This window comes from Myotis lucifugus, unplaced genomic scaffold (assembly GCF_000147115.1).
Source record: "Myotis lucifugus unplaced genomic scaffold, Myoluc2.0 scaffold_207, whole genome shotgun sequence".
NCBI lineage: Eukaryota > Metazoa > Chordata > Mammalia > Chiroptera > Vespertilionidae > Myotis > Myotis lucifugus.
In genome coordinates, this window is record NW_005871255.1 from 2,031,510 (window position 1) to 2,049,647 (window position 18,138).

The window sequence follows — 18,138 nt, forward strand, 5'->3', positions numbered from 1 at the left end:
TCCAGAAAAATTTTTCTGTTTAAAAAACTTTGCAACAGCGTTACTCTCCATGTTTTCATCCACATACGCTTGTGAATCTTTGTTCTCAGTGATGAATTTTGTTAAGTTTCGTAAAAGGAGTAGCCTGACGGATGAAAGTAGTAGCTCGTGCATATCTCTGAAGGTCACGAAATATAAACCTGATGTAAAATCTCTGTCATCAGTGATGCAGCAGCAAAAGTCCCACTGATAATATCAAACGGAGTCATAAAGTTTTCTGTCGGACTATCAGTGTACAGGTATACATTAAAAAATAAATGTATTTTTCATCATCATATACTGTGTTTTTGTCACTCGAATGAATTTTATTATTTCTTCCAGGTTCTTCACATACGTACACCTTAAGAGATATCAAGTAGGCGTAACATGTTCTAAAAAAATTAGGGTTGACACGCAGAAGAATTTTGAGTCAGAGATTTTGCTGGTTTTGGCACGCACTCACAAAAAGGTTGCCCACCCCTGACCTACACAGTTCAAACCCACATTGTTCAACTGTAAGCAAAAACCCTCCATTCTACCTGCTATTATTGGTATATATTCATGGTATAAACATTTTTTTAATGTTTATAAATCATTACCATAATTATTTTGGTGTTCAAGTTGTTCCAGAGTTAGCTAGTAGGATCCTCTTCAAGCTGGCTTTTGTGTCCCTGTGATATGCCTCATCGTTTTTTTGAAAACTTCCTTAATTTCCAGCAAAAATAGATGTTCCAGGCTCATCTGGAATCAGATTATTTCTCCAAGGAACACTAATTCTTCTTTAGTGTGCATATTAGCTATTTATTACTGCATAATCAGCTACCCCAAAATTTAGCAGCTTAACACAACAAATTATTATCTCACACAGTTTCTTCTGAGGTTTAGGAATTTGAGAGAGGTTAGCTAGGTAGTTCTGGGTAAGTTTCTCTCCTCTCCTGAAGTCACAAATACCGCATGATGCTCATTTTTTGGCTTTTTTTTGGAATGGGAATTCATTCTGGGAAGAAAAATCACACTTGATACAAGGAGTTCTCAGGCCCTAGAATCAAGAGTCAAAACTAATTTAATATTGCAGTTTCTGTTCTACTTTGAAAGATTGTTTCTTTTAAGATCAAGTTCTAAAACAAAATTTTAGACTACCTTTATTTTCCTCTGTTACTTTTAGTCTGAGCATTTCTTTTTCATCAGTTGGCTCAAGTTATCACAACAAAAGGTACTGAAGATCTACTTGTACAAGACTGATAAAAGAAATAAGATCTGGCCTAGAGGAACTTGCAAGGTAGTATAATCCTACTTCTTTCCTGAAATTTTCTCAAAGAAGTAAAAATTTCAGAGGTGAAGCTACTAAGAGCTTCAACTTGTTTAATGATTCTTACCCCCTTGCTCACCATTCCAGTTGTTTTTCAGCTACTGAATACCACAATTTGTGCTGCACTATTAGCTCTGACATGAATGCAATGTAAAAAGCAATTCTTTACACCTGCCTAATCAGGGTAGTCTGTTTTAGGTTCCCTGGGGTTCCAAAGCTGTCCTGGGAATAAGCCTTGCTCAACCCACTTGAGCACAAAAGGAAACAATTAATAATTAATGAAACTGAGAAGTCTCCCACACCGGGTAATCCATCTTTGAGGAATTTGGGATTCTTTGAGAAAGAAAAGGCAGCCTTGCTTTAAAGCAATGGGAAAGGGCCCGGGGCCAGCAGTCTTACAGAGCCGGGTTTAATCACGGCACTGCCACCACCCGCCCAACCACCGGCTGAAAGGTGGGTGGTCCAATCATATCAGGTCTCGGAACCTGTTTCTCCATCCATAACACGAGGGGTGGGCTTGACGGCCCCTCTCTCACTGCAATTTTCCAGTCCAAGGCTCAGGGAGGAATCCATCAAACGAGTAAGTGAACTCACGATTTGCTCTTTGTGGACAGGTAGTAGGGGCGGCCAGTCCGGCTAATTTATTAATACACTTTGCCTGGACTCGTGACTGTCCTTGCTCCGCACCTCCCCCGCCTCTCACCTCCCTGGGAGGACCTGGAGCAAAGGTCTAGCCGTGCGCCTGCGTACTGCGGTCGGAGCGATGAAGTCGCGCAGCCAGCCCCTCTCGGCGCCGCAAACCACGCGATATTTCCTCCGGAGCTCGGTGGCGGTGAGTGCGGAGCGGAGGCGGCCTGCGGGTCTGTCGCGGCCGCTGGGACCCGGGGACCTGCCGTTGGGTCGGGCCGTCGGGGTGCGGGAAGATCTGGGGGCCAGGGTGGCCTCGAGGCTTCCTCCTGGAGCTACTGGCGTTATACCGAGGACTTAGAATAAAGAATGCTGGAGGGGCAGAAGCAGGTCTTTTTAAAAAACAATTGTGGGGAGTAAGCAACCTCAGGATGGGACATACTTGTGTCCAAGGTGCCTCCGAGATGTTCATTTAACACATTTTTTTGAGTATCTACCATGTGCCAGGCATAGGGGTTGGACATAAATCTTTGAACAACGGATACAAATCCCTGTCCTCCTGGTGCTTACGGTCTGGGAAGTCAGCTTGAAATTCTGGGCTGCGGGTGCCGATGCCTAGTCGTTTCCATGAGTGATGGGTAGTGGGAGCCCAAGAGGAAGGCGAGGTCCCTGAGAAGGGAAGGGTCTTGGCAGGAGGGAGGAGGAAACAAGAAGACTCAAAGGATTACCTGGCCAGCTCTGGAGGAATATATCGTGCTGTTTCATTTTATTTTATTTTAATATATTATTGATTTTTTACAGAGAGGAGAGGGAGAGGGATAGAGAGCTAGAAACATCAATGAGAGAGAAACATCGATCAGCTGCCTCCGCACACCCCCTATTGGAGATGTGCCCGCAACCAAGGTACATGCCCTTGGCTGGAATCGAACCCGGGACCCTTGAGTCCGCAGGCCGACGCTCTATCCACTGAGCCAAACCGGCCAGGGCCTTGCTGTTTCCTTTTAATCAAGCCGCAGTAGGAGGCTTACTAATGATGGTATGAAGATGAATGTGTTTGCATTATGAGGCCAAAAACATTCTATCCATTCAGTCTTCAACAAACTTGTTCTTCTTCATATATTTGTTTTAGGAGACAAACTCTGACAGGGAACTATAACTTTTCTGGATCCTAAATATGATTTGTCTTCTCCCCACAAATGTGCTTTCTTATTTTTAAATTGTTTAATATTTTCAAACTTCCTTGTGATTTAAAATGTTTTCTATCAATAGGAATTACTTTATACAGAAATCTTGTGAGATCCCTGTGCAAACAAGGTGATGATTGTACAAAGAGTGGTACTGAATTCCCGACCTGGTATGTATTTATCTGTGGTGAATGAAAAGCTATGGTCTTTGATAATTATTAATGCAAATGGAGGAACAAAAGTATCCATATGATGTCAATGTGGTAAACTGAGGTAGGAAGATATTAATAGTAGCAGAGATATTAGAATAAATTCTTTAAACAATGTACTATTCAGTTTCTCAAGTGATATCAAGGCCATTTGTTGAAAAAATAAGGTATTTCAGAATTATTATTTAAAAGATTATATTACAAATATGTGGCTTTTGTTTTTTATTTATAATATGTATCATTGGTTCTTAAAATTTGCTTTTCTTTTGATGTGAACAGCACTGACTTATGTCTGTGCTGATCTCGCAACCTGAGTCATAGAAACAGGTATGGAAGTAACCTGAGAGGTTTGGGCTCATGCTGCCTTGGTTTTGTTGCCTTTTCATAATCCTATGTAATAAAAGGCTAATATGCAAATCAACCAAACCGCAGAACGACCGGTTGCAGTGACATGCACTGACCACCAGGGGGCAGACACTCAACACAGGAGCTGCCCCCTCATGGTCAGTGCGCTCCCACAGGGGGAGCGCAGCTCAGCCAGAAGCTGGGCTTGTAGTTGGTGAGTGCAGCAGCGGTGGCAGGAGTCCTCTCCTGCCTCCACAGCAGCGCTAAGGACCCCTCAGCAGATGTCCCCAGTCAGACATCCCCAGAGGGGTCCCGGACTGTGAGTGGGTGCAGGCCAGGCTGAGGGACCCCTCTCCCCCTCCAGTACACGAATGTCGTGCACCGGGCTTCTAGTATTTAAAAAAAGCTGGCTATGATTTTTCATTTTTGAAATCTTCCTAAATGTTAAAACAAATGAGGTGATTTACCTGTAGTCATCTTAAAAAAGAAATCTTAAAGTTGACAGCAATATTCCAAAGGATCTTTTTGGAGAAAATGAAGAGCAAGTAAAACTACTTAAAGAATTTATATTGAGTTACAGAGAAATTACAAAATAATATAGATTTATTCATGCCCAAGTTAAAAGACAGTGCTCTGGAACCTAGAGTGACCTTTTAAAGAATAGTAAATAATTATATAGGACAATGAGTTTTTTACTTTACATTTTTACCTAATATTTTAGGGAAAAATGGTAATCCAGTGGCAGAAAATTTCCGAGTAGAAGAAGTAAATTTACCAGATCATATCAATGAAGGACAAGTACAAGTCAGAACTCTTTACCTTTCTGTGGATCCTTACATGGTAAGAATCAGGATTTTGTGACTTGGTGAAAATTAATTTTACTTTTATATTATTTAATGCTGCATCTAAATTTTATTGAGCAATCCTCATGATTAACGAATATTTGAGCAATTATATTTTGATACCTGTGAACTACAGATTGCCTTTGTTTTTATTCACTAGTGTTATTAAGGAATGTTATAGAAGGAAGATTTCCATTATAGTAGCACATGTGGTTATCAGTTTCTTCCAAATGTCCAGACTACTTCCCAGTAGTAAGTAAAGCTTGAAGATAGTAAATTAGGATTGGAAATTCTCTCAAATTTATCCAGTTTGTAAGATCTTATTTACCACTCCATCTCCAAGGACTAGCATGGTGCTTATTAAGTATTAATTAAAGGAAGGAAGGAGGGAACTCACTTCTTTCCCCAGGTGGCCCAGCATGGGACGGTGTGCCACTCCACTTGGGAATTATAATTAATCACTTGCCTTCACTAGACATTGTTCTATAAAAAAAAAGAACATAAACAACTTTAAATGAAAAAAAAAAAAGGAATCTAATGAACATTAAATCATTGCAATTTTATATCATTCCAAAATCACAACTAATTTCAATCACCATGTGTGTACAGTATTTTACATGGTTGTATTTAATGTGTGTATACTATTTTGATTTCATATTTAAGTGACTTTATATACATATCTTCATATGAAAAACTAGTGGAAATACCATTACATTGGTGGTTCTGTTTTTCTCTTAGCCTTGTTTGAGTCAGGTCCTTGGTCTGGCCAATAGCCAATGGCTGCTGCACTTGCTTTCCAAAAATACATGGGAGGGACACAGGAGCAGAAGTGTAGCATGTACCTATAGAAGCTTCTGCTTCAATTCCCATTTGGTCTTTTCTGACTGAACTAGACCACCCTTAATCAAGCAGTGTTTCCATCTTTTCCATCTCCTGGACCACACTGTAGGCCTCCAATTCTTGGCTTCATGAGAGAGGCAAGAGTGAGCCACAGAGAAGAAGAGAGCCTTCACTAATTTCCAGGATGTCTTTAGCATAGTTTCATGGGAGGCTGTGGTGTCATTGTGGCATTTTTTCTTGGCTGAATAAAGAGAACATCCACCTGAGGTTAGGGGTATGATGTAGTGCTTGGTCTGAAGTTTTCCCTATCATTGTTTTATTGTGGGAAATTGAACAATTGGGGAAAGCTTAAAAATGTTTTGGGAATAGGTAGTATTAGAAATTAGGAAGAGGAGTTCAGAAGGGATGGTGATAAACAACTGTATAAAAATAGTTTTGCCCGGCTGGTGTTGCTCAGTGGTTGAGTGTTGACCTATGAACTTGGAGGTAACAGTTCAATTCCCAGTCAGAGCACATGTCTGGGTTTCGAGCTTGATCTCTCATAGGGGGCATGCAGGAAGCAGCAGATCAATGATTCACTCTAATCATTGATGTTTCTATCTCTCCCTCCCTCTCCTTCCCTCTCCCTCCCACTCTGAAATCAATAAAAATAAAAAATAGTTTCATTGTTGTATGTGTTATTTCCATTGGGGAAGTGGAATTGCTAGGCCAAAAGAAATGAGTACCATTATGGTCTATATCAGCGGTTCTCAACCTGTGGTCGAGACCCCTTTGGGGGTCGAACGACCCTTTCACAGGGGTCGCTAAGACCATCGGAAAACACATATATAATTACATATTGTTTTGGTGATTAATCACTATGCTTTAATTATTTTCAATTTGTTTAACAATGAAAATACATCCTGCATATCAGATATTTACATTACGATTCATAACAGTAGCAAAACTACAGTTATGAAGTAGCAACGAAAATAATTTTATGGTTGGGGGTCACCACAACATGAGGAACTGTATTAAAGGGTCGCGGCATTAGGAAGGTTGAGAACCACTGGTCTACATGATACTAATTTGTTTTCTATAAAAAGTAGACAGTTTCATAATATTGTCATCAACATGTAAGTATACTTAATTTGCCAAAATCCATTGAAACCACTGGCACAGTAGTTTGAATTAATTTTGTTAGTATAATGTCTGTAACATTACTTAAATATATTCAAGTAATTGTTTAAAATTTTTAACAGCTTTATTGAAATATAATACACGTATCATACAATTCACACATTTAAATGTACAATTCATGGTTTTTAGTCTATTCACAAAATTGTGGAACTATCATCACTTTAGAATATACTTAAATTTCTTTTGAGTTGCACTTCTTTACTTGTTAGAGAGAGGATACAATTTTTTTTCCAGAATAAAAAACTGAAAGGAAGATAGAAATTAAGATAAATTTTATTTTTTGATTAACACTGTACTTAACGTTACTTATATGCCTTTCCTTAGGTCACTAGATAAATTAGTAAACTGGTTCAGTATTATTAGACCGAATTATGCTAATCAGTGTTTTCTTTTTTAGCGCTGTAAAATGAATGAAGACTCTGGGTCTGATTATTTAGCACCTTGGCAGTTGTCTCAAGTGGTTGACGGAGGAGGTATTGGGATTATAGAAGAAAGCAAACACACAAATTTTACTAAAGGCGAGTTCGTGACTTCTTTCTACTGGCCCTGGCAAACCAAGGCTATTCTGGATGGAAATAGCCTAGAAAAGGTGATGTATAATATAAAAGTATTTTTCTCCACTGTAATTCTTATTTTGTACCTTTGGTCTTCAGTTGTTTGATAAGGGGGTGGGGAGGTGGGGAGCATACATTTTCTTTTAGATATCTGCAAAAATGTGGAAAGCCTTTGTTCCTTTTCCACTATTGTCTGTAACTATATATGAAAGTTCTTAGATTATCAGTGAGTGGTGGTGTTTTCCATATTTAATTTATTTCTCAAATTTTACAGATATAAAATAAAACCTGAACTATAAGCATCAAAAAATATTTTATACTAAGAACCAAAGGCCCCTTGTAGTCGTATGCTTTAAAGTTTCCTGAGAAATTGACACTTAAGAAATTCCTTTGGTTTGGGCTTGAAATTCCATCTTGTGTTAGAAATCTTGAGTTTGGTTTCTGTTAGGTTGAACCATGTGAAATTACCAATATTTTTCTGTTTTGACCTGCAAAAACTGGCAGCTTCATGTACAGGTTGGGGCAAAAGTAGGTTTATAGTTATGAGTATGGAAAACAGCATAATACTTAAAAAATAATAATACAAGAATAAACTCTGTGTTTCGCATACTTACAACTGTAAACCTACCTTTGTCACCCCTGTGTAGTCACATTAAGGGTTAAGTATTCAACATATGAATTTTAGGAGTGCCAATGTAAGAAATGTCCAAATCAGTAGAGAATTTTTAAAAAAATATATTTTTATTGATTTAGAGAGGAAGGGAGAAGGAGAAAAACATGAGAGAGAATCATTGATCAGCTGCACACCCCACAGTGGGGATTGAGCCTGGGACCCGGGCATGTGCCCTGCCCAGGAGATCGAACCGTGACTTCCTGGTTCATAGGTCGATGCTCAACCACTGAGCCACGTGGCCGGGACTAGAAAATTTTTATAAGAATTTATTTGAGCCTGGCTGGCGTGGCTCAGTGGTTGAGCATCGACCTATGAACCAGGGGGTCATGGTTCAATTCCCGGTCAGGGCACATGTCCAGGTTGCAGATGTACAGTGTGGGGTGTGCAGGAGGCAGCCGATCAAGGTTTCTCTCTCATCATTGATGTTTCTGTCTCTCTCTTCCTCTCCCTTCCTCTCTAAAATCAATAAAAATATATTTTAAAAAATGTATTTGAGCCAAACTGATGACAATTGCTGGGAAGCAAGATCTTAGATATTGCCCTAGCTGGTTTGGCTCAGCGGATAGAGCGTCGGCCTGCGGACTCAAGGGTCCCAGGTTCGATTCTAGTCAAGGGCATGTACCTGGGTTGCGGGCACATCCCCAGTAGGGGGCGTGCAAGAGGCAGCTGAATCCATGTTTCTCTCTCATCATTGTTTCTAACTTGCTATCCCTCTCCCTTCCTCTCTGTAAAAAAATCAATAAAATATATTTAAAAAAAAAAAAAAAAAAAAAAGATCTTAGATATTCTGGAGAATGAGTTTTACATGTTCTTTTATACATTTTGAAATTAAGAAAACATAAGGAAGATTACATGAAGGAGGGAGAAAGCAAGGCAGCAACTGGATTACAGGATAGTTAACAAGAATGGTAACCTAAGATAGGCTTGCTTAAGGCAAAAATAAACCTTTTACTAAAGAAGTTATATGCCTGGGGAGTGACTACCCACCAAGACCTGCCCTGTTAGGAATTTATGATCAGATCACCCTGGGAGGTTACTTTCTGTAGACACCCTTTTTTTTGTCCACAGGAAGACATGATTCAGCCTATAACAGGTTGTTTCTACCTTGTTGACTTAAAACTGGGATTCCTAGTTTTCTTTTTAAAAGATATATATTTAGACAAAATAAATAAATACAAATAAAAGATATATATTTCATTTTAGGTAGACCCGCAACTCGTGAATGGACATATTTCATATTTTCTTGGAGCTATTGGTATGCCTGGTTTAACTTCCTTGATTGGAATACAGGAAAAAGGTCATATAACTCCTGGATCTAATCAGACAATGGTTGTTAGTGGGGCTGCTGGTGCTTGTGGATCCTTGGCTGGGCAGGTAATAATTTCTGAGAATCATTTGATTTTCTAAAAACATAGTCATAATTGAATCTCTGGACACACACATATATATATATATATACTAGAGACCTGGTGCATGACATTCGTGCACTGGAATGGGGGAGGTCCCTCAGCCCAGCCTGCGCTCTTTCGCAGTTGTGGAGCCCATGGGGAGCGGGCCTAAGCCATCGGTCTGACATCCTTAGCACTGCTGCAGAGATGGGAGAGGCTCCCGCCACCACCGCTGTACTCACCAGCCGTGAGCTTGGCTTCTGGCTGAGTTGCGCTACCCCTTTGGGAGCGCACTGATCACCAGGGGGCAGCTCCTGTGTTGAGCGTCTGCCCCCTGGTGGTCAGTGTGCATCATAGCGACCGGTCGTTCTGCCGTTTGGTCGATTTGCATATTATCCTTTTATTATATAGGATCATTTAAAATATAAAATTGAACAAATTTATGATTATTTTGCACATTTCTGGTAGAAATGATATTATTACCTGCTTAGACTGTCTTTATAATAATATGAAAAATGTTGTAGATTTTTGTATCTTGTTCTCTGTTAACCAAAAATAGACACAGGAAATGCTAGAATGATCCAAGGAAGAAAATCAAAGTACCTATGTGGAATTCATGAACTAAAAATAAAAAACAAACTCGCCCTAGCCAGTTTTGCTCAGTGGTTAGAATTTCAGCCTGCAGACTGAAGGTTTGTGTGTTCTATTCTGGTTAAGGGCATATACCTCAGTTGCAGACTTAATCCCTGGCCAGTGCAGGAGGCAACCAATTGATGTGTCTCTCGTACATTGATGCTTCTGATGTTTCTCTCTGTCTCCGTCTCTCCTTCTCCTTTCCTCTCTCTCTAAAATCAATGGAAAAAATATCCTCGGGTGAGGATTAACAAAAAAAAACACATATTGTATAAAAAAAAGTCTTCAAATACAGTAAATATTATGATAGAATTTTATAAAATGCACTAGAGGTCTGGTGCATGAAATTCATACATGGGCGGGGGGAGGGAGTCCCTCAGCCCAGCCTGCACCCTCTCCAATCCGGGATACCTCAGGGGATGTCCGACTGCCTCTCACAATCCAGGGATGCTGGTTCCTAACCGCTCGCCTGCCTGCCTGATCTCCCCTAACCCCTCTGCCTGCCTGGCTGATTGCCCCTAACTACCTCTGTCTGCCTGATTGCCCCTAACCGCCTCTGCCTGCCTGATTGCCCCGCACCCGGGACCCAGGATTCCCTTCTCTGGCCAGCCACAGGACCCAGGACCCAGGCCGGATTCGCCTGGACCGGTCACAGCTACAGGGGACCCTGGGCAGGCGGCTTCTCCTGGGCCGCAGCGCTGGCCCCCGGAACCCCGGGAAGGGTGGTTGGTCCTCCTCCGGGGCTGCGGCCTGCTGGGCCCATTCCTCTCTCACGAGCTCATCTGTGCCTGGCTGGTCCCCATTCCTCTGAAAAGTACAGTGTTGAGCGGCTGAGCCAACAGACGCATGATGCCGTGAGGGTGTGACAACCATTTGTATATTAGCTCTTTATTATATAAGATTGTTTTTATGAATAATAGCCTTTATAGTATGAAACCTCTGAAATAAAATATTTTATCTTAGTAGTGATTTTACTCACAGGACTGAAAAATATTTTAAAACTTTAAAAAAATTTAATTTATTGGAGTGACATTGTTTAATAACATTATATAAATTTCAGGTGTACAACTTTATTATATGACATCTGTGTACTCTGTTGTGCACTCACCACCTGGTCTAGTCTCCTTCTGTCACCATATACTTGACCCCCTTTACCCTCCTTGTCCTCCCCTTACCTTCTTTTCCTTCTAGTAACCACCATTCTGTTGTGTCTATGAATTTTCTGTTTGTTCATTTGTTGCTTTTTGCTTTATATCCCACATGAGTGGGATATATCCCACATGAGTGAAATCACATTCTTCACTTTTCTATCTGACTTATTTCACTTAACATAATACTATATGCTCAAGATCCATCCCACTGAAAAATATTAAATTGCAAGTTAGTGATGTTTGGGATCTGACTATTCTTTTTATGAAATTAGCTTTAAATTCTGAAATTTAACATTCAAACTAAGTCGAATTTTATTCAATCTTAATGTTTTTAATGGCATTATATCTGTTTTCTGTTCTTTTGATTTCAAATTACTTTTAGCTGAAAGCCCTGTAATCTAACCTAAATTGTGATGAACACTCTCATATACTTATAATATCTTGTATGCTTTCACATTTTAAAATGTAAATATGACATAGAAAGTTGTTTAATTTTCAAAAATTTCCCCCCTAGATTGGTCACTTGATGGGCTGTTCCCGAGTGGTGGGAATTTGTGGAACACATGAGAAGTGCCTCCTTTTGACCTCAGAACTGGGCTTTGATGCTGCAATTAATTATAAAAAAGAGAATGTAGCAGAACAGCTCCGGAAACTATGCCCAGCTGGTGTGGATGTTTACTTTGACAATGTTGGCGGTGACATAAGTAATACAGTGATAAGTCAGGTAGTTTGTTGATTTGTTTCTTATAAATTTGAATGCTATATTTTATCTGATGTGATATATTTTTACCTGATACTAAGAGATAGAAAAAACTGTATAAGATTGTTGGGTTTATTGAGAAAAAGAAACTAATGATGATCAAGTGATCAACTGTAATTAAGTGAAACAGAAGAGCTTGCTGATATACCTACTTCCACTTACTTACAGATTTGCACTATGAATGTCAGTTTCAGTTCTTTGCTAGCATTATTATATTTTTCACCTGCAGTTAATTTTTGTGAAACGTACAGTTGTATTGTTCAAATGGTGAAGTTCTGACTCCTAACTCACCATGAACCAACTCAGCCATGGCCCCTGACTTTGGGTAGGGAATGGATTTTCATTAGGGATTTACCTATTTTTATTGACAATGTTATAAAATGTGAACATCAGCTATTAACACTGCATTGTCCTTTAATATAGGTAAAATTATTTGCAATTGAGGTTAAATTATTTAAATACAAAGAAATACTCTGCAACTGCTACTATTAAAAGTAGCAACAACAACGACAGCAACAATTAATGTAATTCTTTTGCTGATTACCAAATTCTCATTTACCTCTAATTCCTTGGAAGTGGACTTATTTTCTAGCCTATTAAAACTCTTAAATACATATACTGGGTAAATCTTTAAAATGAAATATATTAATTGGCACTAAAGGATTAAATTCAGTGGTCAAGGAGGCTTTCTTTGAGACAGCCATAAAGTCATATATGGGAAAGGCATATATCTTAGGGTATCATCACCTATTTTATCTGAACAGATGAATAAAAACAGTCACATCATCCTGTGTGGTCAAATTTCTCAGTACAACAAAGATGTGCCTTATCCTCCTCCACTACCTCCTGATGTAGAGGCAATTCAGAAGGAAAGAAACATTACAAGGTGTGTTCTATCTTTTCCTGTTTTTACCGGATTCAAGGGGTTTAAAGATCACAGGTGTATGTGAAATGCATTGTTCTCCATGTATAATTTTTTCTTATTAAATAAAACTTGAAAATATATTTTTTAAGTTGATTCAGTACTTAGGTTTTAGTTAATTAGCTCTTTGGCAGAAAACTTTTAAAAAATTGCATCTGTTCTATAAATCTTTTACAAGTAATAGAAACTCAATCACATTGGCTTAAGTACAAAGGAAATTTATTGGCTCATGCATTGAGAGGTCCAATATTAGTACAGTACTGGCTGAGCTCTGGCTGGATAAAGGGTTTGTATAGTGGCATCACGACTGTTTTTCTCCACCTCTGGGCTGTGCTCCCTCCCAGGCTCTCCTCTTGCAGCAGCAGGAGGATGGCTGTTATTTCTAGTCCTACATTTTACCAGGTTAGCAATCCAAGCAAAAAGAGGACAGCTTTCTTCTCGCAGTTTTATCAAGTCCCAACGCTGATACTTTATGGCTCACACTGGCTTGGATTTGGTCACAGAGGGTAGGGAAAGGATGTTACCCACAAAGTAAAATCGTAGAGCTATTACCAAACGGGGTCGTAAATGCTGGGTAGACAAAACAATAGAACTCCACTGCACTTACCCTGTCTCTACACCTAAAACTGTATCTGGCCAGACTCTGTGATTAAGTCTTAACGGTGAAAGATTAATGGATAATAGAGTTCTGGAATGATTTCATTTTGGACTCTTTTATTCCCCCACTGGTCTCTGATCATTATTCTCTTCTTTCCCAATACAGAGAAAGATTTATGGTGTTAAATTATAAGGACAAATTTGAGTCTGGTATTCTACAGCTGAGTCAATGGTTTAAAGAAGGAAAGCTAAAGGTAGAATTTGCTTCTATTCTTTATCAATAGCATTCTTCCTGCTATTTGACATGCTTTTGAATTTATGTACTAGTTTTATAATAAAAATTCCTACAAAAGGGAAGTGTACTGGATATTATAAATTAACTTTGCCTCCCAGGCGATATAACCTCCTGGTTGAGAAGCCCTTTCTTATTATTCCCTTTACCTGAAATTTTATTAACCTTATACTTTTCTTAGATTATGTTGTAAGATAAATAGATTTTCCTTCCTAAATTTTAATACTCATTAATTTAACAAATATTAATATGGAATTCTACATGTGTTAGAAGCTGTGCTTTCTCAAAAATCTTATAAGCACCGCCTAGTACCCCCACTCTCACTACCATATGTCTCTCCTGCCCTCCCAGGACATATCTCTTCTTTTTGCTTTAAAATCAGGAGTTATTAATCTTGGGTCCAGAGACCCTGACCTAGCATGTTCTTAAAACCTGCAAATGATAGGCAAAGTTTATGTGTGTGTGCTTATGTACTTTTGGAAAAGAGGGTATACAGCTTGTGCTGTTACCAGTGGAAGATTAGACAATGGGAAAATAGGATTTTATTTTAAAAAGTTAATTGATAGGAAACCTTTTTGGGTTACCTACATGAAATTAAGAATATCTATTTTTAGACAGAAAGTGCTTAACAGTATTGCTGTCTTTTGCAAACATAAAAACTATTAAGTAGAAACATTGAAGTCTAAAGAATACTAAGTATAGCTATTTTGATTTACAGATTAAAGAAACTATGACAAATGGATTAGAAAACATGGGAGGTAAGATGAATGTAGATTTATTATATACTAGAGGCCTGGTGCACAAAAATTTGTGCATTCAGGGGAGGGGGGGTTCCTCAGCCCGGCCTGCGCCCATTTGCAGTCCAGGACCCTTTGGGGGATGTCCACCTGTCAACTTAGGCCCACTCCCAGGGGGATCAGGCCTAAGCTTGCAGTCAGACATCCTTCTGGCAGCCAGGGAGCCTTGGGGGATGTCTGACTAAAGGCTTAGGCCCCCGAGGGAACTGTGATGAGGAAGCTGGGGTTCAAGCCCTGCACTGAGGATCGAGCCCACAACCCGGGCATATCCCCTGACCAGAATCAAAATATGACCTCCTGGTTCATAGGTCAATGCTCAACTCGCTGCTGGTTCTTTTGTTTGTTTTAAATAGAAAGGATTAGCTCGGCTGGTGTGGTTCAGTGGTTGGGTGTCAATCTATGAATGGGGAGGTCACAGGTTGTGGGCTCAAATCCCAGTAGGGAAATCAATAAAAACATATTTTTTAAAAATAAAAGGGATTAATCAAACAACTTTTTTTCTTTCTCAGAAAAAAATTTAATGTATTTGGTTACTAAGTTTACCAAACAGAAATATAATTTCACTTATTTTTCTGGCATAATGTGTATTTCACTTAGTAAAGCTTTGTGATTAGATTTCTGACATTTTAACTGTTATTTAGAAACTAGAGGCCTGGTGCATGAAATTTGTGCACTCAGGGGGGAGGGGTCCCTCAGCCCGGCCTGCACCCTCTTGCAGTCCAGGAGCCCTCAGGGGATGTGTGACTGATGGCTTAGGCCTGCTCCCTGCCGTCAGTTGGACATTCCTTAGCGTAGCTGCAGAGGTGGGAGAGGCTCCTACCACCACCGCTGTGCTCACCAGCCGTGAGCCCGGCTTCTGGCTGAGCAGCGCTCCCCCTGTAGGAGTGCACTGACCACCAGGGGGCAGCTCCTGCATTGAGCGTCTGCCCCCTAATGGTCAGTTTGCGGCATAGTGACTGGTCATTCTGCCGTTTGGTCGATTTGCATATTAGCCTTTTATTATATAGGATTTGTTTTGCTGATATTTTACCTTCAAACTTACTTGCCTCTAGTTTTCAGACTGTAAGCCATGAGTGTCGATATAGACACCAATTAAACATTTCTAGTTTGGGTAAAAAAAATTTTTTAAATCTATTTTTATTTATTTCAGAGAGGAAGAGAGAGGGAGGGAGAGATAGAAACATCAATGATGAGAGAGTATCAATTGACTGGCTGCCTCCTGCACGCCCCACATTGGGGATTGAGCCTGAAACCCAGGCATGTGCCCTGACCGGGAACTGAACCGTGACCTCCTGGTTCATAGGTCTACACTCAACCACTGAGCCACACCAGCCTGGTGGGTAAATCCAATTTTTAAGATGCTGATTGGGTTAGTTTACCCTGTAACTTTGCCAGTGTATATGTGAAGTTTCTTTTGATGATAATTTTCTTCTATACTTAATATTAAAATCATTGAAGTAATTTTTCAAATTACTTGTGTTTGACCTACCAAAAGATATGTATGATAGTGACATTTATATTTTGAGATAACTTAGTGTTTTTTTTTTCTTTCTAGCTGCATTCCAGTCCATGATGACAGGAGGTAATATTGGAAAGCAAATAGTTTGCATTTCAGAAGAAACCTCTTTGCAGTCTCTATAAACATCCTCATCAAGGAAATACAAATTTCTTTCCATTTTGCACAAAGACTTTCAAGACACATTAAAAAACATCTGAGAATACAGATAGCTTTTGGTTTAAATGTACTAATAGGTGATTATTTTCTTAGTTGCAAAATAATTCTTTCCTATATCTTCAATATTATATATGTACTCTGTATCCAACGTATTATATACAACAATAGGTTGAAGTCAAAATGATCTATTTTTCTTTCTTTTCCTAAAACTATTACATATGATATTTTTATCAGATATACTGAAATCACTGGAGATTTGATACAACTATTAATGGATCATACAAAACAGCTTTTCAGAATTAATAACTTTTATTGAAAATGGAATGGTTGAGAAGGCATTTAGTAAATGCTTATAGAACTGGGAAAGTTTTACATAATTCTTGAACTGAAACTTGGCATAAGAAGAAAATTGGGATGGCCTTTCTATACATGGAAAAGGGACTTAATGGCAGGGTGTTTGTCTGGAGTTTGGGGGAATTCAGAGCTCTGTGTTGGGACTAGTTTGAGAAGATAAGTAGAGGTTGATTAGGTTGTTGGAGAGACTACATTTGCTACAGAAGATGATCTATTTGTGTTATGCCAAATAATTTACTGTATAGTAACTCAAATATTTATTGATAAAAGCATATGTTTATTTTAGGTTAGCAGGCACATACTGTCAAATAGTTGTCAAGATTTCCAGGGCAAATAGATAAAAACATTACTTGGAGTTTTAGGTAATTAAAAAGATTGAGACAGCCTGGCTGGTGTGGGTCAGTGGTTGAGCATCGACCCCGGAACCAAGAGGGTTTGATTTCTGATTAGGGCACATGCCTGGTTTGCAGGCACCATTCCCAATAGGGGGTGTGTAGGAGGCAGCCAATCGATGATTCTCTCTCATCATTGACGTTTCTGTCTCTTCCTCCTTCCTCTCTCTCTAAAAATCAATAAAAATATTTTTTAAAAGGATTGAGACAACAAAGACAGCTTCAGAAAATATTAGGACTGAATGGGCAAATTAACAAATGATTATAAACATGAATGTTCAAGACCGACAAATGTAACTCTAGAGTTTGCCGGGGTGGGGGGAGGTGGAGGAGACTATAGGGGGTGATAAATGGTGATGGATGAAGACTTGACTTGGGGTGGTGAATGCACAATACACTGTACAGGTGATGTGTTGTGGAACTATGCATCTGAAACCTGTAAATTTTGTTAACCAGTGTCACCCCAATAAATTCAGTAAAAAGGCAAAAATTAAAGCAGTGATTCTGAAAAAAAAGGGTTTGATAAAAAAGAGGGTTTGTTTTATTGTAATCAACCCTATAAAACAGTAAAATTGAGGGAAGTTTTCTCTGAGTGTCCTGCTGGCTTATGGTCTCCTGTTTATACACTGCAATATACTTTTTAAAAACACCTTATCTTATTGGTAAAAGTATTATACATATTCCCCTCTCCCCGGTCCCATTGACACCCTCCACATTACACCCCGCTCCTGCAATAAGCTTTTGTTGGCAACATTTATAGAAAGTAGATTCAAACTGTGTTAGTAATCAATCATTCCAGTTGTCTTTAGTGGTCTTCTTTCTTGTTTTATATAATTTTCCAGGGCCATTTAATCTCTGTATGTTGATAACTCCCAAATCTACATCTCTGTTTTTGACCTCTTTCTTACCTGAGTTTGGGACCTTTACCTCCAAGTAAATATCCCCTTGGGATAAACGCACTTTATCTAAAGAGGAATTATCTTCCCCTGAACTGTGTTTCTCCTTTGTTTTGCAAATCACCATAGTTTATTTGTATATTCAAACTACTACTCTCTCACCCATTTATATGCCTGTCTTCAAGGCTTACCTTTAATCTTAAGCGCCTTTTTTAGAGAACTCCTTTAATTCCCACTGCCACTGTCTTCGTTGAGTTCTTCATGGTTTGGCAAGCAGCACTATCAAAAAATTAGTAATTTCAAGAAGTCGGTCAAACTCATAAAGCTCTAACAAGTGGTGGCATCCAGCCTGGAACGCAAGTGGTCTAGCCCCCAGGCAGGGACACCTGAGAGCTCTTTACATCCAAATATGTGGAACCCAGACGCTAGAGAAGTTCATATTCCAAAAAAAGTTCTAACTACGCTTGAGTCTCAATTCTTGCTATGCTCGGCATACAATGC

General features: G+C 39.2%; 1 protein-coding gene across 8 annotated transcripts; it reads left to right on the forward strand.

Moving 5' to 3' along the window:
* Positions 1-2,140: 2,140 nt before the first annotated feature.
* PTGR2 (prostaglandin reductase 2) lies at positions 2,141-16,179 on the forward strand. 8 transcript variants are annotated; one of them, XM_006097631.3, is made up of 10 exons: positions 2,141-2,159; positions 3,224-3,308; positions 4,414-4,532; positions 6,951-7,142; positions 8,984-9,154; positions 11,467-11,676; positions 12,477-12,598; positions 13,398-13,485; positions 14,242-14,281; positions 15,876-16,179. In XM_006097631.3, exons 2-10 carry the CDS (start codon positions 3,272-3,274, stop codon positions 15,959-15,961), a joined length of 1,065 nt encoding a protein of 354 aa, XP_006097693.1. In that variant the 5' UTR covers positions 2,141-2,159; positions 3,224-3,271; the 3' UTR covers positions 15,962-16,179. The 8 variants fall into 8 exon arrangements, 7 of the variants coding, with proteins under 7 accessions (XP_006097693.1, XP_023617133.1, XP_014318858.1 ...); XM_023761365.1 differs by lacking the exon at positions 2,141-2,159 and adding an exon at positions 2,169-2,187; XM_014463372.2 differs by lacking the exon at positions 2,141-2,159 and adding an exon at positions 2,198-2,344.
* Positions 16,180-18,138: the final 1,959 nt, after the last annotated feature.